This window comes from Scophthalmus maximus, chromosome 14 (genome assembly GCF_022379125.1).
Source record: "Scophthalmus maximus strain ysfricsl-2021 chromosome 14, ASM2237912v1, whole genome shotgun sequence".
Lineage (NCBI taxonomy): Eukaryota > Metazoa > Chordata > Actinopteri > Pleuronectiformes > Scophthalmidae > Scophthalmus > Scophthalmus maximus.
In genome coordinates, this window is record NC_061528.1 from 10,640,923 (window position 1) to 10,665,043 (window position 24,121).

At 42.6% G+C, this 24,121-nt stretch overlaps 2 protein-coding genes and 1 long non-coding RNA gene across 7 annotated transcripts; 1 reads left to right on the forward strand and 2 right to left on the reverse strand.

Annotated features, from left to right (window-relative positions):
• Positions 1–84: 84 nt before the first annotated feature.
• On the reverse strand, positions 85–4,826 carry gorasp2 (golgi reassembly stacking protein 2). The gene is made up of 10 exons (XM_035651297.2): positions 4,685–4,826; positions 3,615–3,695; positions 3,119–3,322; positions 2,926–3,012; positions 2,710–2,840; positions 1,891–2,023; positions 1,646–1,778; positions 1,351–1,428; positions 1,149–1,262; positions 85–695 (listed from the first exon to the last, which is right to left on the reverse strand). Exons 1-10 carry the CDS (start codon positions 4,745–4,747, stop codon positions 553–555), a joined length of 1,167 nt encoding a protein of 388 aa, XP_035507190.2. The 5' UTR covers positions 4,748–4,826; the 3' UTR covers positions 85–552.
• LOC118320468 lies at positions 4,134–17,145 on the forward strand. 3 transcript variants are annotated; one of them, XR_004796324.2, is made up of 4 exons: positions 4,134–4,530; positions 4,621–4,965; positions 14,677–14,773; positions 14,895–17,145. It is a non-coding gene; the product is annotated as an uncharacterized LOC118320468 (long non-coding RNA). The 3 variants fall into 3 exon arrangements; XR_004796325.2 differs by having other exon boundaries at positions 4,134–4,489; XR_004796326.2 differs by having other exon boundaries at positions 4,134–4,422.
• Positions 10,988–23,860, reverse strand: LOC118320464 (glutamate decarboxylase 1). Of its 3 annotated transcripts, XM_035651294.2 has the most exons (17): positions 23,407–23,860; positions 22,460–22,665; positions 20,850–20,912; positions 19,770–19,925; positions 19,047–19,289; positions 18,818–18,908; positions 16,366–16,478; positions 15,943–16,058; positions 15,542–15,621; positions 15,396–15,450; positions 14,861–14,977; positions 14,660–14,724; positions 13,981–14,059; positions 13,701–13,850; positions 13,493–13,600; positions 13,115–13,204; positions 10,988–12,775 (listed from the first exon to the last, which is right to left on the reverse strand). In XM_035651294.2, exons 2-17 carry the CDS (start codon positions 22,554–22,556, stop codon positions 12,602–12,604), a joined length of 1,797 nt encoding a protein of 598 aa, XP_035507187.1. In that variant the 5' UTR covers positions 22,557–22,665; positions 23,407–23,860; the 3' UTR covers positions 10,988–12,601. The 3 variants fall into 3 exon arrangements, with proteins under 3 accessions (XP_035507187.1, XP_035507189.1, XP_035507188.1); XM_035651296.2 differs by lacking the exon at positions 22,460–22,665 and having other exon boundaries at positions 23,407–23,859; XM_035651295.2 differs by lacking the exon at positions 22,460–22,665 and having other exon boundaries at positions 23,330–23,859.
• Positions 23,861–24,121: the final 261 nt, after the last annotated feature.

A 24,121-nucleotide genomic window follows, 5' to 3' on the forward strand; every position in this document is an offset into this window, starting at 1 on the left:
TTTGTTTGGTACTGCATAGTTACGTACAAAGGGATGCTCACAACATGACAGCAGGAGATGAGCAATAACAATACAAGGCAGAGATAGAGAAAATACAATAGTTTAATCAAACAAACTCTTTTTGTACAAAACTGTTAAATATTCCATGGCTACAACAGCAAGAAAACCTGCTCATTTAAAGGAAAATGCCCAGTAGAACACTATTGGGAAGAAGTTTTACCCAAAAGAAAAATGCAAAGATTCTGACTTGCACATTAGAAAGTAACCTGTTCAAAAAAACCCACTTAAATTTTAATATACTTTGACAGAGGTGAACTTTTTAAGTGTTTTTCTGCTGCACAGTGCATATTTGTACTCTGCAGCAAAAGTTTGATTCTTGTAATTTTTCTTTCAGTCCATCAGCAAACTGCTTGAGAAGAACAGCGGCGTAATTCCAGTATCCAAGAAACAGGCGCTGTAGGGGGAATCTGTCAACTGACCAGAGCAGCTGATTGACTGACTGTATGTTGTGTCAAGAGTTGAGCAAACTGACAAACGTAAAATGGAGCTCTGCTAAGACGAGTCTATGGACATTGTGATTTTTATTGATTCAGAGGTGGTCGTTGATGATATCGGGGTATTGGTCAGTGACCTGTTCATTTGAATGCGGGAGGAGGGAGATATTCTGTCCTGTGTAACAGTAGGAGCTGTGTCCGCTGTGATGGGAGGAAGAACAAAGTCATATGGAGGCAGAATAACACAAGGAACCACACCGGGAAGGTTGAGAGGAGGAAGTTCCCAATTCAACTTTGAATTGGGAACATTTCAGGAGCTAGATTTTCCATCCCATATTTGGTGATTGTTTAGGCATTTAACCATAACATGCACAACGTTCTGAACGCTGCATAACCAACAATGTTAATGATGGTCTCACAACTTTTCATTTTTGTATTAAAAACTAAAGTCAGCTCAGCGGCCCATATGAATGCTGAAAGAGATTCTCCTTGCTGTAATCATCCCTCCTGCTCATACCAGCCCTAGAGAATTCCCTTCCACCTTAGTATAGTGTTTCCATGTTCTTTGCAGACAGTAGGAAAAACATAGAATAACATCAGACTTAAAGTTTATTTACAACTAACTTAACAAACGCCTAAGAACAAAAACATTACCTGGGTGTTGGAATTTAATTCCAGGGGGCAATACTTGGCGTATGTCTGCCAAAGACATATTGAGGTTTGGCAAATTTGGAAATGGTGGAAGACCTCCAGGTAAGGACATCAAGCCTGTGCAACAAATATATATATATACATTAGAATGTTATGTTAGCAGAGTAGCTGAGTAAGCTTAGGCCCCAAAATAATTTCTACTCACCTGGTATTGTTGGAGTAGGATTGACAGACAGGGGGAGTGAGTAGGGGGCTTGGTTGGGCAGTGGAATCGTAGGGTGCCCTGAAAATATATTTTGCAAAACTGTTATTGTTGTTGTTACACGTTAGAACAACAGCAAGGTAAATGTGACTTTTGGCTTTTGCTCTTTCTTTTTGTAGTTTTAGACATTTTTATTAATTTTTTTTCACATGCATTTCACTTCATCTGCATGTATCATTATAGGTCGATCGAGCTCACCTCAATTCTAACAGCCTGTGTTACAAAGATGATGGAGTACCTGTCTGTATACTGCTGAGGACAGAGGTCGGATTAGAGACGACCGACCAGCCGGCGAGAGACTGCTCTAATCCAGTCGATGCAGAAGACGACACAGCGACCGGAACAGTTGGAATCACGGCAGAGAGATGGACCTGGTAACCAAAATCCATTTCTCCGTAAATCCTCACAAGATGTTGAACCTAGATGACGTCAAAATAAAGTTTTTCCTTTGGATGCAAATGCAGTATATTCTGAGCTATCTACCTCTGTGAATCCATCTTTAGGTGAAGGGGAGGGTTCATTCGGAGCCTGTGCAGGGGAATGGATCTTTTCGCCCTCTGCAAATTGCAGTGTGGGTATCCTGTGCAGGTAGCCATAGCCAATCCCACATCCTAGACTGAATGAAGTGAGAGAAATGCAGCAAATCTATGAGGGAAAATGTGCAGACATATCATGGACGCTTTAAAGATGATGTGAAATGTCAACATGACTAGACACGATTTGAAGAAACAGAGAAATCATCTGGTGTAATAGTTCTGACAGCACAGCTACAATTTAAAAACCTCCCTAGATTTTCCACAAAAACAGTTATTAAATCCAGCTGTCACTGGACAGGAGAAGTCTTTTCATTTGACATTTACTGAGAAAAACAAGACGATCTAAAACTAAAATTGCCATTCACTGAAGAAAAATACATTTTTTTTTAATTTAAAAAAAAATGGACTAAAGATTACTTTTCAGCAAATATTAAATTAGATATTATACAACAAATATAAAAAGCATGACCACCGCTATTATAAACAATAAATCAAGATCTTGAATTAAATTAAACTACCAAAATAAAACTGAAATCTGAGTATGAAGGTTCATAATGTAATCTAACTATAATGGTGAAAAGTGTTCTGATCATCTGATCTGTTAGGGGCCAGACTTGCACCTGGAACATTATGTTTATTATGTATGTTAATAGCCAAATGAACCAGTGAGTTCTTATATTGGATTCATAAAAATATCACAACAAAAATTCCCATTTTTTTAACTGACAAGGGGAAAAGTAGATGATTTTCTTGAAGACTGTCCTACCTTCCCTCTCCACCCCAGTCACATTTGGGAGTGATGACCACCTCACGGCAGTTGTCTGCGTCCGTGTTGTAGACGAACAGCTTCAGCTCCTTCCCTTCGTGGGATTCGATGTGCGAGAACAGATCCTCGCTCTGTTCGGGGAGCAGAGAAGGACAGCACAGTGACTCGCTGCCGCCTTTGTGTCAACACCGACGCACCAATCTGCAGAGCAGGTACCTCGTTCGTGACGCTGTCGGCTCCTATGATATAGTCGGCGTGGGCCCTCAAACCAGCCAGGGATGCAGGCGAGTTTGGCTCCACTTCCTGTACTCAAAACATTTATAAAACACATGAGGTCATAGGAATAACTTGCTCTGTACCGTCTTTGAACATTTTGTTATGCTACTGTTCTATGATCTGCAACACTCACCAAGACATGCCAAATATTTTCATTGGCTCCTTCAAAGCTGCAGAAGCGAATACTGACGCCCAGGAGCCCCTGGCCTCCCCACATGTTGCTGGGTGTGACGGACGTCTCCCTCACTGCCATTGACTTGCTGCTGTATAGCAGCATCTTGATGGGCCTCTCTACGTTCATCTTCAGCAGCTCCTTCAGGGCGTCATTGTCTTTGTTCTGCGATCCATCCAAAAACAGTCAAATACCATGGCTGTGTGAGACATAGTAAAGCTACAGCTACAGAGTATTAGGGCCACAAAAAAATCTCAGATTTAGAGGGGGAAAAGTGTCAATATGACAAGAATAAAGACTTAATATTATGAGACAAAAGTTGTAACATTATGAGAAAAAAGTAGTAATATTCAGTCTTCTCAATTATTATTATACTCTCGAAAATCAATATGGTTCTATATGGCCCTAATACTCTATTGTAAAAAAGCAGGTTCACAGCTATAGGAAGTAAACTCACCAGTCTTATGTCACAAATGGAAATGATGAAATCGAAAAATGGCTCCAGTCCTGCACGGTGACTGGGGGAATTCTCTTGCACCTGTAAAATACAGCATCTTAGAGAAAGGGGCAATAGAAGCCTGAATGGAGAGACATTTATGTGGAATACTTAAGGGTGAAATGTAGGCTAGAGGCAGTGGAGGAAGAAGAACTCAGACATTAACTTGAGTAAAATTACCAATGGAACAAAGTGAAGCTACTCCTTCACAAGAAAAAAAGTCCTGTATTCAAAAGTGTACTTCAGTAGGTAAAATAAGTGAAAGGACTCAAATGCATCAATGCATAACTCAAGTGCCAAAAAAAAGAGCCTACTGATTTTTGTTTGTATTTTAAATTAAAAGTAACACAAATGATTTATGTCTAAATCAATATCATGTAAATTTCCCCAGGCGTGGCCAAACTGGTTTCTTTTTTTAAAGGGGGAGGGGTTGGGAGGCATTAAAGGGCTATTTCATTATCTTTTTATTTGAGCTATACAACGGGGCTTTCACAACGAAGGTCCACGCCCAATTTTCCAGAAGTTCCACAGTGGTTACACCGGTTAGTCAAGAGGCATCAAGCAGGATACAACAGGACCACGAGCACTGTCGGAGAAACAGGAAACCAACCGGATACAGCTGTCAACGACTGCGCATGCGTTAAAACAAACGCGCAGTCGAATCGCTCATGTAAATTGTTAAGTGTAAATTGCGTTAGACGAAGACGTTGACACGTGAAGTGACAACCAGCGGGTGGAGAAAGTCCACACGAGCATATCAAGCTCACGGGTGAATGATAACATTCACATCAGGTTGAGGGGGGCGTTGACACAGACCACCACACTTCACACGAGCTGTCAGTCAACTATCTTGACAGTTAGCCTTTGACAGTTGATGGTAGCTAGCTGCTAGCTCTGCGGTGTCCTGTCAAGTATGCGGCAGCAGAATTAAACGATAACACTTGTCCTCCTCTTCCTCCTCCTCCAGGTCTCCGCAGGTGTCTCAGGTGAAGGGAACGCAGTACATAGAAGATACTAAAACCCGCTCTCACTCTGAGGACGTGGTAGCCTTCGGTTCCTCCACCTGGTACCTCCGAGCTCTGGGAGCCCCCCATGTTTCCCCGGATGTGTGAGTCGGGGGGTGGGCTAGCTGTGTCGGGTTAGCAGCAGCAGCAGCAGCAGCAGGCGGCTCTCCTCCCGATCACGTCCCGTGACCTATGTCCGTGACAAGTGTCGTCCGTGTTTCCGGCGGTTCCATCCTGGCTCCCAGCACTTCCGCTTCGGTGAAGTGTGATCTGATGAGCAGCAGCAGCAGCAGCCGCAGCACTGTCAGGTTCGATCTAACTATATTCATCAAGGTTTCGAAATTTTTATCGGTAGAATTAGAAATTAGGTGGAAAGCAAATTTGTTTTTGATTTAGTTATGTGTTGATTTTTGCGAGGCTGGATTTTCAGATGCCTCAAGGGCCCCACCATGGGGCCCCACACCCTCAGGGGTGTCCCCATGAGACATTTGCACAAATGCTTAATGATTTCAACTAAATTGAGTCAAAATCTGGTGTTGAACCTCACATAGTGCATTGTCTAAATATATAATTTTTGTTCAGCAAACAACAGACACACTATTTTTCCATGCTGGTATTGCTTTTCTTTGCTATGATTCTAGAGCACTTAGGCTTAACATTTGTTGTTTATAATAAATTCTACTTGACCTGACTTGCCTATGAATTCCCAATGGAGAATAGGCTAATCCTGCTCAGGAGTAGACTACTGGTTAGTGTCTGACAGTATCATGACTCTGTCATTGATTATCTGCTCTCTACAATTTGCTTGATGGGAAGGAGGAGGTGACAGAACAATAAAAACATGCATAAAAAAGTTAACGTTACAGTTCAACCTAAATCAACCATGCAAGACTCTAAATGGAGCTTTTTTTTATATAATATTAATAAGAAAAAATCCTGCTGATAACCACAGTGCACACTTCTTTACTTTTAATCTGTAAATCGCCTTGCAATATTGCAAATTGTACAAGCAAAAGTTTTGAATATTTCTGTCCATCAAGTAATGCCTTGCTCTACGGCACCACCGTGCCGTGTGACTGTCTGAAATTCAATGTGCTGGCAGCGTATGTGCAGTCAATTTGAGTTCTGCCTTTATCTTGTCCATTTTATTGTCTGGTATACTGGACGTTGGCTGCTTGAGTGTGGCTCTATATGTGATGACTGGTGTTGATTAAAGATACATGGGATAAAACCATTCTGCAATTTTGGAAGGTGAGTGATTAACCCCCGTCACCATCTATAACCTTTAACATAGTTTAGTAATATCAGTAAAAATCCCAGCTTAACTATAAACTTGTTTATGTTTTTATTCTGTTTTTGATTCGATCGTATAATCGCATCAGAGCAGAAGATGTGAGAGAATAAAACGGTCTCTGTTATCAAACAGTAATAATAAGGGATATCATCAATGCTATAAACAACGCCGGGCTCGAGAGCAGATTAATGTATATGTAATTGAATATCTCTGTAGTGCAGCTGCTCTTATCAAATAATTTGAAATAAACTTGCTCAGCATTGTGATTCTCCTCATTAATCATCACTTATCCCGTCAGCCTTCTCTCTGCAGGCTACACTGAGGATATTTTTGGCTTAAAATGCTCCCACATTCAAGAGAGTAGATCAAGCATCGGTGTGATATAGTCGGATAAAAAAAGATTTAATTGTTGACATTATTTTTTTTACGCTTTTGTCTCCTGCTTCAAATGTGTAAATACCAGAGACTTGTAGACGTTAAGCTCCTGGGAGTGCAAACATTTTAATTCATATTTTTGAAATTTTACATTTGCACACAAACACCGACATAGATCTTAAAACATGTGTCACAGACATGTAATTGATATGACTCACATATTTCCAAAGAAGAGAGTAAGCAACTGAAAAAAGATTTGGTGCAAGATAAGTTTCAATATATGTCGTATGCATATCCGTGTCAAAAACAGAACCTTTAGTCATTATTTGCAGCCATTTAAAACTTAAATTCTTCATTGTTCCATTTGAACAGATCTTTATATCCATTATTTATTACCAGTGAGATATATACTTTACGTGTTGACACTTGCTCTTTTCAAGGTGCAGATAAATAAACTCTGTATTTCAGCAGAAGCTTGCTGACGCCTTAAAACTCTGTGATCACTGCTCTGGATGCTCTCTCAGATTTATACTTCCATCTTCCAAGGAATTTACAGCTAAAGCTGCAAAGAAGAGTACTGTACTCTTGTTCGGGCATCAGGAGGAGGTGAGGAAGACGCTAACAAAGAAGTGGCCAGAAATTTAAAATGCCTATAATTTGATGAATACGTCTAGGTCTAATTGCTTGCTGCATATGGCATTTCTGCGTAGTAAGCAAAGCCACAGCTCCAGACGTCATCAGCTCTTACCATCTGGGTTATATTTGCTTAGTGCTGTGTGTCTGAGAGGTGATTATTTTTTTGGGAAGGATGAAAGGGTTGTCTAATAAATACCTGCTCTGTGCTGACATAATGCACTCTGCTGTGCTGGGAGGCAGAGATAGAATTAGAGTAAATTAGAAAAAGCCTGTGTTAAGATGATGGAGCAGGAGCAGAGCCACACACTACTAAGCAGTAATCATGTCATTATTGTTGTTGTTTATCATTTTAATTGCAGCAAGATCGGACACATGTTTCCTGTCCAGTCCTGTCCGGACCCATAGCTCCTATTCAGCAAAGAAAAAAAATCAGTGTTAGACATAGAAAACAGCAGGTGCCTCAAAGCATTGGATTATATATATTGTGTGCTATAATCTGGTGATGTGCCGGGGGGTACTTTCATTCATTTAGTAAGTGTGATAACAATCAGTGCACAGATACTTGTTTAGCTGCGGTGTAATTGCCCCCGGGCTCGTTTATAAAATGTCCAACAGAGACATTCATTATCCACCTTTCAACTTCAACAGGCGCCACATTAGGTTTACAGTCTCCAGTCATAGAGGCAAGTTACAGTCCCTGGACTATTAATCTCCTGCTTAAAATTTACTTTCTGCCAAGATTAATCAGGCCGTGGGCATTCGGTCAATAGGACGAGGCAATTTAGATAAGTGTGACCCATTATTATTACCTCAGAAGTCAGAGGTGTTACAATTGATTCTGTTATCACTGTTTTCTAATGTCAAGCATGCTTTGTGCTTGAGAGTAAAATGAACAGAATATGGAGGCAAATACACACCAGAAGCACAGGCTACAAAATGGAATAATTGAAGAAATCGCCGTGGGATTGCTGAGAGATGGACACATACATTCCGTATGTACAGTAACCCTGAAAATACAAGTTACAAGCACAAATTTTGATCCTTGGATTTATGTAAACAGACAATTATTCATTAAGGCATTTCAATAAATTTTTTTATGATAAATATTAAGATCTGCATAAGTAGTGTGATGGTAACAACAGTATCACATAACCTCAGTTAACGTTTCTTAGTGGAATATTGATAAAACATATACTTTATAAAACTTACCTCCATCCTCTACAGCTAGTGCAGGGCAGACAGAATATAGCGCTGTATCTTTGCTCGAGTAAAACAAAATGGGCAAAATTAATGTGAAAACAATAGTGAGTTGCAAATTGACTCTCGTATTTAATTACGGTAATCACACACTTTGCTGCCAGTGCGTGGAGGTTTGAGTGTTATTTTCTCTCGGTATACCCAATGCATCCAGGGTTGGATGTTGCTAGTAGTTTTTTTTATAAAAGCAGAGTAGGTGTGAACAGAGAGAGAGTCTTTGTTAGTCTCTCATTTGAGGGCGAGCAAATGGCTAATATTTCCTGGAGGCAGCCCTCACCAGCATAGACCCATGAAATATCAACCTTGGTAGAGAGGATTTGTTTGTTCATTTTTGGTAAAAACTGGTCATAAAAGATTTTACTAGTACGCTGAAAAAAGAGAGATGATCCGTAGTTTTAGTTACAGAGCTATTTTATATTTGTTTTATTCCACAGTGTGTTCTTTTCATTCTAAATGCTTCTTTAAAACACAACCCTCCTTTTGTTCTTCTTTTCTTTTTGTACATTCTGTATATCTGATACAGCTTTTCTCAATGCTGTTTGTGCCTCCCAATCATTATCGTGTGTGTGTGTGTGTGTGTGTGTGTGTGTGTGTGTGTGTGTGTGTGTGTGTGTGTGTGTGTGTGTGTGTGTGTGTGTGTGTGTGTGTGTGTGTGTGTGTGTGTGTGTGTGTGTGTGTGTGTGTGTGTGTGTGTGTGTGTGTGGAGAGAAGAGGGGGGATGGGATGGCAAGCAGCCCGCAGTCAATATCATTATCATCATCATCATTTCATTAGACTTGCCTTACACAATGGGAATGTCAGTATCTATCAGGAAGCTAATGTGGCAGTGATTCCCAGGGGCGGGAGATATATTTGGCACATCAGGAAACCACTGACAAGACTCGTAGTTGTAGATATTAGAGACAGGACTTAACACAACTAAGATGGGACAGATGGGTGAATGTCCCACTGTCCTACTGTGAGAGGAAACTTTGCCTTAGCATTGGAAAACAAAAAGCGTAACCATCACGGAAATACAATAAACACAAGGTGAAATAGGCTGTGCATTGAGCTTCATAGATTCAACTGTCTTTGTTTCATTTGCAGCTCTAAAGAGTGTGTGTGTCCGCGTGTCCTCGCGTGCGCGCCAGTTGTGCAATGGAGGATGAACGGACAAGTGCCGAGACCGTCAGTGTTTCACAGTCTGGTGTTCAGAGCCCACTTCCCCTCCAGACACAGAGGCTCCCGCAGATACACAACTGCTCCAGCTCCTTATCCTTTTACCCACCTGAAGTTAAATTAACGGCGATACTGATGGTTGATCACATAACTGCTAGATATCAATTTTATTGTGTGACAAACCTCGCCATACCTAATTTGCCTTCGCATACCAAATCCAAACATTTTTGTTGCCTTGTTGTGAATAGAGCGACTGATATTTGTGTGGACTTACTTTGGGTGGCCATTCATTCATGTCCAGAGTTACTAGACTGTGACAAACTACAGCGGCTGAAGGTCTGATTTCATTTGCATTTAATCATTATAGGATTCTCCAACACCTGCTTCCAAATTAGCCATGTCATTACGCTTTGGCACGTTTAACCGTCAGTGATACTGCCATCTTTAGAGTGATCAACAAACAAACCCCCCCCCCCCCCCCCAAAAAAAATAACTCTCCCTATAGATGTGGCTATAAGTCAAGGGTTATCATTTTGATTACACCATTATGGGTGGTTATTCCTTTAATCCTCTGTGCGCTGTAACTTTACAAAGCAGCCCGTGACACCGAGCCTGTAATGATCGCTGCACTCAACCGTGAAACAAAGAAACGGCGTCTGCCTGGTGAAAAACGGGAGGATGGGAGGAGAGCCACTGAAACAGCCAGTCCCCTCCACGGCTGTGTCGAAATAAAACGCAGCCAGGCAGAGCCTTGAAATAGCCTCCTCGAGGGGAAAAAAATGTTAAGAGAGCACAGCGGAATGCGTTTTATGATAAATATCTTAAAAGTGTGAGTAATGAGAGGAGTGAAGGAATTGGCAGGGAGTTCTCGTGAAATCTAGGCTATGAGATGATCAGCCAATAAAAAAAGCCCCTCCACACGGTGATTAATCCCACCAACTGGCAACAGCCAGGTGGACTGAAAGCTATAAAGTGAACAGTTTCAAGAACATGAGATGGAAAACACAATAACCCCAAACAATAAGCCCTGTAAATTTCTGTAAATTAATTATTTTACCCCACTGCAATTTCTTTCTCAATATATTGAATTTATTTAGCATATATTTGTCTAAAGGCTGGATAACGGTACAGAGAACATCTTCTCATCCGTTAACTGTGACCACCTTGATACTGTGATGCATTCAATCTTCTTTGACAGCGATTAATGAACAGTATCAAACAAATAAACTTACTTAACACTGTTTTCATCAACTTGCTTAATTCCTAACCTTTTCTACTTATAGAGAATTGCTAATAAACCTGATTCATATCTGATGACATGAATCAGAAATCGTCTGCAAGAAAATAATTCATTACTTCTATTTATGGTCTCAGAGACCCCGGCTGTAAAACATCTATAGATTTTCCTTATCGTCAATATGTGATTGGTGATAACAGTATTTTTCACTCAGCACGAGGCCCAGCAAAATACCAAATAATGTGAGTAGTCTAAATGTATTTCTGTTTTATCATAGGAGGCTCAACCTCCCTGATGTATAACTGAATCCAAAGTCATGATGACACAACAGAGTGCAACATACAATCTTATCCAAGATGCTCTCACATCAGTGTTGTTCTCCACACATATTTATTAGATTATTTATCAGTTCAAAGGTCCTTTTTCACAAACTGAAAAAACTGTGTCCGCAGATGTTCTACAGCCCATGTCTTTATTAGTGCTGTGGATAAAACAGTAATACTCTGCAAATGATAGTGTGAGGTTAGGTTAAAGTGCCTACATTGAGTTTGACAAGGGACGTTTTATCCCACTAATTCAGAAATGTACAATTGTTCACTAAATGTTATTACAGTAGCAAACACTGTGCATTTAATTGTTCAAGCAAAAAAATATGATGAATAATCCCCGTTTCTCACATAGTTTTCTCCTCAACATAAAAGTGTGCCTGCAGTGAGCATGTTGGGACACAACAAAATGTTACATATTACAGTCTCACGCCACTGAACACATTATAATACAGACAATCATATGTCCCTAGAATATAAGCTGCCACATGATCATGGTTTAGCATTGTGCTTTTCATCAGCAGCAGCTGCACTGCCAGTCGAGCCTCCCACATCGAGCCAAATGTCCGGACAACATTCAGTCAGTGAAATACAATGACATTGCACAGTTACACAACATGGATTGCACTAAGTTAAGGGCTGCAAGTTAAAGTATTCTTACATAAACATATGAATTCATCCATGAGGTTCGAATAAGGTCCGTGTACATGTTGTAACTCATCCCTTCTTTGGTTCACAATTACGCTAAAAGACTTGGTATGATACAGCAGAATTTCCAATCATGAAGGATACATTAGGAATGGAGCAGAATAGCAGGTAACCTATTCACAATTATAATCTCTTGATATAAATAAAGTTATTATTCTATCACATACTATACTGGTTGATTTACATATAGGGTTTTCTCACTGTAAAACCTGGACACATTTGGCACAAAGGCAATGTAACAATACTATACACAATCTACACAAAAATATCTAAAAACACAGCACTCAAGTACAGTACCTGTTACAATGACTGTGTTATATATCCGCACGTATGTAATATCAAAGGGAAGTAACAGCTAGGGTACAATATGGCGTTGCATCTGGCTTGATAATGACATAGACTAGATGGAGCACCAACAGTCAGAACATCATGTATATATTTTACATTAATACTATTTATGTCAATGCTGTGAGGTTCCCTACATTGTGCTCTGATACTTGTGAAAAAATATTTTGATCTTATTCATTTTTTGATACTGATCTTCATATAGTACAACAATAAAATGACAGTTATACCTGCTATATGACAGAATCATCCAAGTGCTCAGATATTCTTGTCACATTAACATGAAAAGGAACCTTTCGTTAAACTCATCACATTGACATCACACTTAACATATTATTGTTTGGCAAGAATAACGGTGTGCTTATGTGTGATTCTCGTATATGTTCTTTTTACTCAGACACCCGCTTGTGCAAATGCTTTAATTATATGCCACCGCTGCTAAAGACAGACGAGACAGAGAAGTGACACACAGGGCATGTTACTATTTGTTGTGCATTGTAAGCAAAAATGTCAACATCTGTATAAGACAAAAAAGGATGTGAAGCTGAGCTCTAGGCTCTCCAGATGTTTGGGGGTAGTGGTCGGCTTTACAGTGAAAGTGGTAGCTCTTACAAGTCATGCCCCAGTTGCTCAATCTCCTCAACGAGGAAGTCGATGTCTGACCTGGTAGCAGCAGGGTTGGAGATGACCATACGAAAGAAATTGACCTTGTTTCCTTGTGGCTGGTATCCCACCATCGTTGTCCCAGACTCCATCATCATGGCCTTGATCTTTGGGGCCACCTGTTGTGGGAAAACGTGGCGTTACCATCCAAACTCTACAAATGTGTTGACTTGTACTACATTGCTGCTCAGACAATTCCTGAACTCCTCCGGAGGGGCAAATGGCTGCGAATGTCGCTTTGCACATTTTCCTGAGCTTTTCCTGCCAGCCGCCTTGTAAAATTTCCGGAAAATGTCGAAGTGAGCCCATGTGAGAATACAGCGGGAAAATATCCAGTAAATTCACAGTAAGTGATGTTGCATTGAGTCCCTGAATCTGTAAGCAGGTTATCTTAATCAGTGTGAAAGTAAAGACACAGGGGAACTAGAAGCAGAGTTTTAAAAGCAAAGAGTCATTACCTTGTGCAACCTCTCCCGCCTCTCCTCGCCATCCGGCAAGCCTCGCAGGCCCAGTGGAAGGTACCAGAAGCAGACGTTGGTGTGCTGTGGCTGATAAGAGGAAATTGGAACAATATTTGTAATGGTGCCAATAAAAAGTGCTTTGCAGAATTTCAGCTTTTCTTGCCAACGTGACGGCGATGCAAAATGACCCAATCAATCTTTCAACCAAGTTAAGATTATTAAATATTCTGTTCACAAAACATCAGGTGTGTAAAGCAGAGTTCAGATAAGTGTAATAAAGACAGTTTTCCTTCAGTGTTAAAGCATATCATCTTCAGTGTACATTTGTGTATTCACTTGAAAGACATTTCCTATCGGTAGAAATAATGACCTCACCTCTCCGTCAAACACCATCTTGAAGCCCTCTCTGTCTTTTATCTTATTGTAGAGGTACGCTGACAGATCCAGGCACTTGTCGATATGCTGCTCAAACCCTACTGTTCCCTTTTAGGTGGATTGAAAGAAAAAAAGAATAATGAGTTTTTACCATCTCATTCTAGATATGGAGGCAATAAGTAACACACGGCTCGAGACAAATGCGCACCTTTGCCTTCCACATAAGCCAGAACTTAAAGATATCAACATGCCGTCCGCACTGAATTGCCTTGTCACCAGTGTCGTAAGTAACATCGTACTGTTTATCTGGCTGGAAGAGGTAGCCTGCAGACATGGAGTTGCAGTTCTGTAGTAATCCCTGCAATGGAAAACAATTGTGATGAGAGATAAAACAGCACAGGAAAGCGGAAAATGTCTCGTGTGTGCGAGCATCTGTGATTATTTGTGCACATTGTTTGTGCTGTGGCACAAGTGAAGAACGCTCTCACCCTCTCTCTGACCAGAATGGCAGAGCACTGCAGTGGCACCCCCATCATCTTATGAGGGTTCCAGGTGACTGAGTTGGCCCTGCAAGGATATTGAAACAGTAAACTGTGTGTGCGCGTGCGTGCGTGCGTACGTGCGTGTGCGTACGTGCGTGTGCGTGTGGAACAGAAGTGGTAATCTGAGAAGTACATTGCCATTTTAAATTTCATGCCAATATCCATGCATGAGTATCAAAAGGAATGGCTAAAACATCTGTGGCCATGTGAGCTGACTGCAGATTTGACATTTTACACTTTATGGCGTAGATTTTAAAGGGGCATTCCCTATTTGCCTTTTATGAAAGTTTTTTTAAGATTTTTTATTCTATACCAAAACGTTGGCCACTGAGAAAGTTTCAGCTCTCTTCCCCCAAACCAATGGATTCTACATTTCCTGTGATGCAACTCCAATAGAATCTATTGGTAAATACCGCACAACGCCTGGTGAATCGTAAAGGTTAAAAAATTGGTGTTTTCTCTGACTTTAAAAAGCTTCTCCAGAGCCACAGAAGACTAGATACAACTGTTTTTACACGCTGAGAAGTATTGTCTGTGACAAGTACCCTGAACTTGATGTGTAAAAGTCGATGTAGTGTGCTCACTATATTCATCGTCATTAACATTATGTGTTGTGTTCTCTTACCTCTCTACTCCGTTCAGCTTGTGTCTGTGTTTCCTGGACATCAGCAGACCTCCTCCCCAAGCACCCTTCAGAGGACACGACACACTTATTGCAGTGACGATTCATCAAGTAACGGTAATGGAAACTACACTGGCCTAAGAGGGGGCTGCTATCTACAACCGCTTTTATCTGTGTTACTGATAATTAAGCACATTCTCTTACGTCCACATGAAGCCACATGTTATACTTTTCACAGATGTCTGCAATTTCATTGATGGGATCGAAGGCTCCGTAGACAGTGGTACCGGCGGTGGCGTTCACAAACATCGGAACATGCCCCTGCAAACAAAAAGCGTTGGGGGGGGAAATGAGACACTGGCTACAATTCTGGGCTGAATTCAAGTTGTTATGTTCTTTCTCTCCCAGCGAACGTTGACATGAAAGAGATGGGCTGAAGCACATTTCTCAGATAATGCACTCTTCCTGCCTGTGCCTATTGTTGGGGCATAATTGCTTTCCAATTTCTTCCAGTCTGCACATCATTTTACCTTTGAAGAACTACTTCCAGGAGAGAGCAGAAGGAAGCATTAACCTTAGTGAAATAATGTTGCTGCTCTGGCACACATAAGTGTTTTCTCCTCTAAAAGTAAACTCCAGGGCTCATGTGAGTGTTTCTCCTTGTACGGAGTCACTGGCCGAGGTAAATAAATAAGTTAGCTGGGGGACGATTATCTGAGTCACTGTGGCTGACACTCACCTTTTGCTTGGCTTCTATTACTTTGGCTTCCAAATCAGCAGGAATGACTCTCCCCCTGGAAAAGAAGAAGGGTGTGCAGTAGAAAGACGTCCACATATTTGAGATTTCACCAGGCTGCGTGCATGTAGGTCAAGTATAAATCAAACCTCTCGTCTGTGTTCAAAAGGATCAGGTTTTCTGTTCCAAAGCCCAAAGCTGCACTGGCTTTCTTGATGGAATAGTGGCTCTGCAAGAAGAGATGGCGAACTGTCACAACCCAGGTTGAAATTACGTGTACAAGTGGAAGTTGAAATAGACATCTTTTAGGCTTAAACCTGTTATTATGATGTTAAAACTGATTGCACAGTGTAACGGCAATAGAAAAATAACATCTTCCGTGTTTATATTCGTCCTTGACGACTCGATTTAGGGCACAAAGGAACTGTTATGGGCACGAAAGTTGTCTGTTGCCTCTTTAAGATACTGGTATTAATTGTCAAACTTAATGTGATTGCGATTAATGGCAGGAGAACAATGAAGATTGATGAGGAGACAGTGCAGGACTAACATGCTCTGAGGTGAAGAGGACCAGTCTGGGTGCAGCTGTCATGCCTTTGGTCTTGACTTCAGGGAAGTACTTGTATCTGGCAATCATCACACTGTACATGTTGGAGATCGCTCCTCCTGCAGAAGCAACACATTTTCTCAAGCACAGTAATCACGCACAGCTTTGAGGTACTTTAGGTTTTGGTCAAATTAGCCCCAAATGTACCATTTGCAACATTTAAGTGATGTAACAAGTGTGATGGCATAACTTTAGCTTATAGCTTATTTACACAACTTAAGCTTATTACAACTAACTAGGTGAGATCTTTACAGTGAAAACAACAAATTCAGAGCATTGCTAACAATATATATTTTTTATTATTCGACTTAATAACAATGTTTGCTCCGAGTCCTGTTTTATTACCATTATGGGTTCGGCTCTTACCTGGAGAAAATATTCCGTCACCCTCTCCCTCAGGCCAACCAATGATTTCCCTCATCTTTTTCAGTGTCAACTGCTCCATGAGTACAAAGACAGGGGCGATCTCATAGGTAAACCTAAAATAACAAGAAACGAATCACCATTTAGTAGAAAATGCATGTGAACCCTTTTTTCATTGCTTTTTGAAAACAAAGCATAAACTTGAACTCACAATAGGAACAATACATTTTTCTGACAATATAAAAAATCTAAAAACAGTCATTTTTAATATTCTAATTTCATAGCATAGTTACTGCGCATCCACGTATCTCTGTATGAATCGAGCATTTTCCCCCGAACTTGGGAAAATTGTGATGTAAACCCAGGGAAAATATTCAAAATATAACAACAGTGTACCTTTAATGTGATTAACCATTATTATAAACCATGGAGCAAGAGCAGAACGGCCTGCTCTTACAAAACAAAGTTAAACCTTGTAATTGCAGGACTGTGTTTGTTTGTTCCATGCTTTTTTCCCTCTAAAAGTACAGTATCAAATTTTTCTGTACCATCTAAGTTAATTAAAGTCCCTTCTGCCTCAGAGAGGAGTTGATTTGGGATTTAAAACACAGACAGACTCATCCATCTTCTTCTGACCAATATGCCTCTAATTACAAACAGAGAGTGTCTCTCTAGTCATGCAAAGAGAGAAAATGAATCAGTGGAACATTACAGGATGTCACATTGTGCCCCACAGCATCTTCTACATATCAACACAGAGAGTGGTGATATCGAGGAGGGGGGGGGGGGGGGGGGGGGGGGGGGGGAAATAAACAAGTCAGATGCCACTCTGCAGATGTCGCACATTAATTTCACCGCATTCATTCATGCAGACAACGCTCGCTCATTTTGATTATGTAAGACCCTGGATGTGACTGTCAGTCTATTAGTGTCAGTCAATATCTGCCAAGGGTAATTACGGTTGATGGAGTAATTAATAAAGGTAAATTACAAGTATGTAAGCAACCCCCGCCTTCTGTTACAAGTTTTCAACTGTGATGTTGCCAAAAATACAAGCGCTTCCTCATTTGAGATTAGAGCCTGTATGAAAAACCTGTTCAACACTGTTCAAGATTTAGAGGCTTGTTTTAAAGGTTTATACCGATATAAAATCAGGAGTTCCCCTTTGTGGAGGTTTTATAAATTGTACTAATAGTTAGAAATAATTTACTAATGCTTTGTAAGTCAGTTATAAGCCATTAATAAGAAAATGTGGGGTTGTTGATGCTAAGTTGTTAATAATGCTGTCATCAATAAATTGTTGATAAATTTAATTTGGTCCAAATCAATTGCTTGTCTTTTACAGAAAGTCACTGAACATACAGCCTAATCATTCAAGCTGAATTTTATTATTTTTTTTTTTTTGGCAACACAATTTTTTTTAAATGAATGGCTTAAGAATCAATAAAGCATTAGCAACAGATTGATTGAGCGTTGATAAATGAGATCCAAATCTGTTAATGGTCAAGTACTGATGACACAACGCTATGGAGATCTAACTGTCTGAGACTAATGGTTCACTTTTTTTTTCCAGCATTTCACTTTTATCTAAATAGCTACTATAATGGCAATGAGAATGGGAAACATGGTGGGAAAGGACCTCCGACATATTTGCATCTCGGACCACTGGCTGACCAGGAAGTCCCAGAACCCCTGGTTAAATGTTATCTCCTTATTTCATCCAGATGCTGCTTAATGATGCATCAAATACAACGGTCCTGCATTATGTTTTTGTCTGACCATTACTTACATACATTAGGGGAGAGAATATTTCAAACCCGACACCGCTCTAAAGCAGTGTTAACAACACCTCAGCGTCATTGGCCTCAGAGAGATGTGATGTGTTGCTCTGCACTACAGTAAAGATGTTCCTACAGTACATCAGTGCACATAAGAGTCTTTGCTGAGCCCCAGTGATAGTTGCTCATATATTGTGTGCAGATGGTCTGAGGGGGAGAGGCTATCCCCCCCCCCCCCCCCAGCATTGTTATGTCACAGGATCTAGCATTACATGAAACAAAGACACCATGTAAACTGTGAACGCGAATCAATATGCAATTTAGTTTGCCTGCAGGGCTGAATTATGTGACCACCGCCTGTGCACAGGCCCACATTGACAGGACTGTGGGGGGAGAAGCTGTACAAATGTCTTCTTCTGTGCCTTTTTATTTTCTCGCTGAATGATGTTCTATTAGAGCCTGAAGGTTATTCTTAGGCCCAAAACAGTAATTACTGTATGTCACTACAAATGTTCCTTCAAATGAAAGCTCCTCCTCCAATGGAGACGTCGAAAAACAATGAGGACAAATGAGCTTTTCACTCTGGGTCGAATTCTTATTGCTAACAATTATCATCCGCATCTGTAGAGTCCAAAGATCATTTTTAAAGGAGTGACCTGACGTAGCACAGTACTCACATGTTAGTGTTGGCTGTGGAGGTGAGCCACTCTCCAGCCAACCCAACGATGTCTAATCCAGTGGACAGCTGGTTGAAGAACCGGGGGTGGCCTGCCATCGACAGAGAGACGACAAAGCAACATGATACCCCAGAAAACAATTCATCACGTGAGAATGTGCGAGAGAGAAAAAGCCTCATCTGTAATCATTACTCTGGCATGTTAGCCGCACCTTCGGGGTCTCTCTCACCTGTCCTCACTCCGTATTTCAGGGTGTCCCTGCAGTCCACCAGGATCTGCTCCAGGGACTCGGGCTGCTCGGAGAGCTCCAGGTTGAAGCCCTCCATGCCCTCCAGCAGCTGGTGGGGGTGGTGGAAGTCCAGCACCTTGGTGGATCTGTCAAAGGTCTTCCGGATGTAGTTGGTGAGTATTTCCACAATCTCCAGCAGGAACTGCATGGTCTGTTCCTCGCCATTTTTAGCAGGCAACAGATCTTACGAAAAATAAAAATGAAAAAAGAAGAAGACACCCGTTAAATCTGTGTTTGTCTGGGGTCACTTGTGGTTTAGCCTGAACTTAAAGATTCCTCTCGTGCTGTGACATTTTGCAGATCCTTTTTTCACAAGTCACTGTTGAATTCTCTGGTGACCTCAGGGTTTCTCAGCAGGATAATAATTACTCATTTGGCTATTTCAACTATTTTGTGCAAATCCTAAAACAAATGTTAAGGCAATCACGAATTAACATGCAGGCAAGACAAAATGCAATATAGATAGTTTGAAAAGATGCTTCATTGTAACGATGTACAGAATCATGTTTGTGCTTTTGGTCATGAGAAAATCCATCTCTGTTTTTCTATGTTGTTTGATTTCATATTTTATGTTAAATGCATCGCAGTGTAATTTGAATTGCACATCTTTGACGTATACGTGTCGTGTTCCTCTCCATCTGCAGCCCCTCTCCTCGCGCTCACCTCTGGCGAACAGGTTGGAGAAATCCGTCTCCGTGCGCCTGAAGCGCGCGTCCCCGCCGCCGTTGTCGCAGGTCAGCAGGCTCTTGGCCGTGCGCTCCTGGAGGGAGCTCACGATCCGGCTGCGCTCCTCCAGACTGTTGTTCTTCTGCAAAAACCCTACACGATGGCGGGGGGGAGAGGGGGGGTCCGGAGAGTGGTTACACTTGCCGTACATGTTGAGAGCTGCGGCTGTTTGCTCACTAGTGATTCTGCTGCTCTCCCCTCGCCCCGGCCCCCTTCTGGGAATCTAGACTTTCTGTGGTTTGGGGGGGGGGCGAGGGTGGAGGGTGGTCCCATACCGTGCACTGGGGGGGGGGGGGGTCTCTGTGGGAGGTAGTGGCCGGTGACATCAGCACCAAATTCAAGCCGAGCGGACACAAACTGCTGTCATGTGGCTGTGGATTGTTCTGTTGTCACCTCAGCGGCAGCCCGGAGCCACATCAGAGTCCGTGAGAAAAGACGTTGCATATATTATCTGTCAATAAATCCTGCAGGGGGCCATCGAGTGCACGAGTAAAAACAATCTTGAAATATTGAATTTGTGCAAGAGACAACCCCTATTTGTTTCACGGCTCGTAACAACACGACAAGAGTAAAGCTTTTATTTATTTCTATTTGTTCTTTCTTTCATTGTTGCAGCTTGACTTGAAGTCCAATGCAATTAAATGGCCCTAATGAAACCAGCAGATCTTGTCGCTCAAAAATGCCAGGAACAAATACGAATGTGCGCTGCGCACTGATGCGCGACCCTCGCCACGGTGTGTGTCGGTCGTCGGTCGGTGGTGGTGACACCTCCACACACTCTCAAACTCCGGCCCCGGGGTCAAGTCATGCTCTGGCCCTCGATGCCTTTCTAAAACGGTTAATCGCCGTCTGGATGATATTTAAAAAAATTCCCCTTGTTGTCCATTGAAACGATGCAGGCCATGGAGCTCATTGTCACTGACAACAGAGATGATATCCCTCCCTGACAAATTTAAATGTTTGAATAATTGTACTGGAAATACTGAAAATAACAGTTGAAAAAAGAAAAAGACTTACCACATATCTTCATTCCCAATTTCCTAGTACACCCATGTGCAACTCCACACCAAGCATCATAGCCTGAAATTATTATGATTAATAAAGAAAACAATTAGGGGGCCTTTCAAATGACACAAAAGGAGAATCCATTGTCATTGCATATTTGTATCCATTTAATCCCGAGAATAGATGGAAAAGAATGAGGTTGAGTGAAGTCGCATGCTGAAACAAAAATAGCCATCTTGGGTGTGTTGGGATTATTTTTTTAACATTTATAGCCGCGCTCCCTCCGCGGGCCCCTGGATTGGACTGTTTCCACCCGGTGTAACCGTTCGTGATTCAGGCGAGGACTTGAAATGAATTAGTCGTTCTGGATCCACGCCCGCCTCCAGATCTAAGTGGGCGAAGAGATGCCGGTTCAAATGTGAGCACCGGTGACAGACAGAGAATTACTGCGTTATCAGGGGCTCCCCGCCTGGGAGGGGAGGGGGCTGCAGGCAAGACCCTCAGAAGCAGACACATTTGGAGGAGGAGGGGGGGTGCTGATGATGATGATGATGATGATGATGATGATCCCATTCCCACACCCCAATTTAACCCTTGCTTTGGACCATTAGATAAATCATTGCCCTGCTCAGCTCATTGGACGCATTTCATCTCAGTCCTCACAATGATTTTTTTTCTCTCTCTCCCTCCAGACCAGAGGGAATTAGATGAGCAACGAGGAGAAAACAAAAAGGGAGGAAATTAAAATTGGAAGAAAATAATATATGATATTTGAACCAATACAATACAAGCAAACCATCTGATTTCTGCATGGGGCCTCTAACATCATCAGACACACACACACACACACACACACACACACACACACACACAATTCACAACGCAAAGCCGTTCTACCATCGAAATAATAAAAAAAAAAATTAAAAATCAAATAATAAATATAGGAGCCAGAGATTTTATGTTGTATTTCCCCCAAAATATTTTTTCTCGTGACACGATCGCTCCTGCACATGGAACATGATTTCAGACCTCCGTCACGCGTATTCATTGGTGAGAATCAGCTGCCTGTGGTCCCCACTCTGGTGCCCCCCTGGGGGCTACAGTGCTGAGTGCCATTAGTCCACTTGATAAAGGTGAATTCACCCCCCCGGCACTTGAGCCTTTCAGAGCACATTTAACCAAACCAATGGAGGGGGGAAAGGAATTTAAAAATGCTAATATGCTGTTATTAATATAAATCACTCTAATATTAATATTACAAGATATATTTTTAAATTTTTAAATTTTTTTTAACAATAAATAGGATCGAGCCCTTCTTGTGGTCTCGCAGGCTAACTGCCCTCAGTGTGATGCCCAGTGTGATGTCGTGGAGCACGTCGGTGTGACAGCAGCATCCTCCGGGAGCTCCGTGGAGGACGAAGCCTTCTCATGTGGCAGCGGATTCTTTTTTTTTTCTTTGCTCTTTTTTCCTTTTTTTTTTTTGCCCCCTCCCTCCCTCCCCCCCCCCCCCCCCCCCCCCCCCCCCCCCCCCCCCATGTCTCCCTCGATGGAAATGATTAATGGCATCGCCCCGCAAAGTAAATAGCACACTTGAAACAGCGTTTGATCGCTGATGGACCTACTTGAGCCCGGTGGTCGTAACCGTGTGGAGCTGGGCTCCGGCTCGCCGCCAGAGGAGGAGGAGGAGGAGGAGGAGGAGGAGGGTGCAGGCGCCGCCATCGCTCCCGAGACCCTGTGCCAAAGTCCTCACCTCAGAGGGACTGCTCACTTTTCTTTTCTTTTCTCTCCAACCCCCCTCCGTTATTTCCCCCCAACCCCTGTCTACTGTCTGGTGGAGAGGGAGAAAGGCGCACAGACAGCGGGATGCGCAGTGAATATGTGTCTGTTGCGGCTCAACACTGAAAGAGATGTAACTTGGAGACACAGACCTGTGGCCGAAGGGCAAAATGTGCCTTACAAGTTCACATTCGAGAGGCGGGCAGGGGATGGAATTCAGAATCAATAGACGAGTCAGTAAATAATAAAGAGTGGACGACAAGTTAGGTCACAACTATTGAGTCGACAAAAGCAAACTGATCCTTTAATAACCAGCGACAGGGGCAGCATCAGGCTGGATGATGATGGAGCTTCATGTTTGCCATCCTGCTTAAATGAGGCAGACATCGGGCTCTGTAACACATTGATATCTCATCCTCAGGAATATGAAATAATAATTAAAAAGAAAAACCTCAGAGAGGAGATCCATTTGGCCCAGATGATCAGCAGTAATGTATTTTTTGTTTCTGTTCGAGGTGATTATTGCCTTATTGACTGTGATGCAGGTTGAAGTCGGTGCCCCCCCCCCACACACACACAAACATCACACCAACGTGGTGCATCAAAGCTTCGACGAGCATAAATACTTTCTACACCCATTCAGTCCACACGCACACCACCTCTTATTGTCACAGGGAGCATAATCGTTATGGGGAAGAAACACAAAACCAAAACACCTGTTAGATCATCTCCAGTAACACGACAGAGGAGTTGGTTCCGCTGCTCCAGTCCCCGGAGGAGCAGAGCCACTCACCGTGACGACGCGTGTCCAGGTGAACAGCGAGGGACGATGAGCACAAGTGGATTTATCACCCAGTGAAGTCCCGAGGAGGAAGAGGAGGAGGAAGAGGAGGCTGCTGCGCTCTCTGCTCGGTACTCCGAGAGCAGCAGCAGCAGCTGATGGAGAAGATGAAGAAGAAGATGAAGAAGAAGAAGAAGAAGAAGAAGGGGGGCAGACAGAGGAGAGCCGAGCTCCCCTGCTCCACTACATCCAGACCAAGGTGACCTTGCTGCTCGTCGGGGTGGATGGGACCCGCTGTCACCCGGGGCGACGCCGCGTGTCGGCGGGGCACTGACACTTTCTCCTCTTCTCTTTCTTTTCTTCTCCTCTTCTCTTCTAGGAGTGTTGCTTGTCTCCGGGATCTAAACAGCTCCGCTAAGAATCCCGGTCACGAACATGGACTTGAAGTTTGATGCCACGAGCAACACATCACGCAAGGAGGGGTCGGGGAGGAGGAGAGGGGGAGAGGGAGAGGGGAGGGGGGGGTGGAGGAGGAGGAGAGGGAGAGGAGGGGGGTGGGGAGAGGAGGGGGAGAGGGAGAGGGGAGGGGGGGTGGAGGAGGAGGAGAGGAGGGGAGGGGGGTGGAGGGAGGGGTCGGGGAGGAGGAGAGGGGGGGAGGGGGGGGTCGGGGAGGGGGAGAGGGGGAGAGGGAGAGGGGAGGGGGGGGTGGAGGAGGAGGAGAGGAGGG

What these genes read in the sequence shown, in the direction of transcription:
- gorasp2 (XM_035651297.2), bottom strand. Translation starts at nt 4,747, where the DNA reads ATGGGGGGCTCCCAGAGCTCGGAGGTACCAGGTGGAGGAACCGAAGGC. An exon ending in GACTGGGGTGGAGAGGGAAG is followed by an intron (nt 2,024 to 2,709) that starts GTAGGACAGTCT and finishes CACTTCATTCAG; the next exon opens with TCTAGGATGTGGGATTGGCT. An exon ending in CTAAAGATGGATTCACAGAG is followed by an intron (nt 1,779 to 1,890) that starts GTAGATAGCTCA and finishes TTTGGTTACCAG; the next exon opens with GTCCATCTCTCTGCCGTGAT.
- LOC118320464 (XM_035651294.2), bottom strand. Translation starts at nt 22,556, where the DNA reads ATGGCGGCGCCTGCACCCTCCTCCTCCTCCTCCTCCTCCTCCTCCTCT. An exon ending in GGCTTATGTGGAAGGCAAAG is followed by an intron (nt 13,601 to 13,700) that starts GTGCGCATTTGT and finishes TCCACCTAAAAG; the next exon opens with GGAACAGTAGGGTTTGAGCA. An exon ending in GGCGGGAGAGGTTGCACAAG is followed by an intron (nt 12,776 to 13,114) that starts GTAATGACTCTT and finishes TTCCCACAACAG; the next exon opens with GTGGCCCCAAAGATCAAGGC.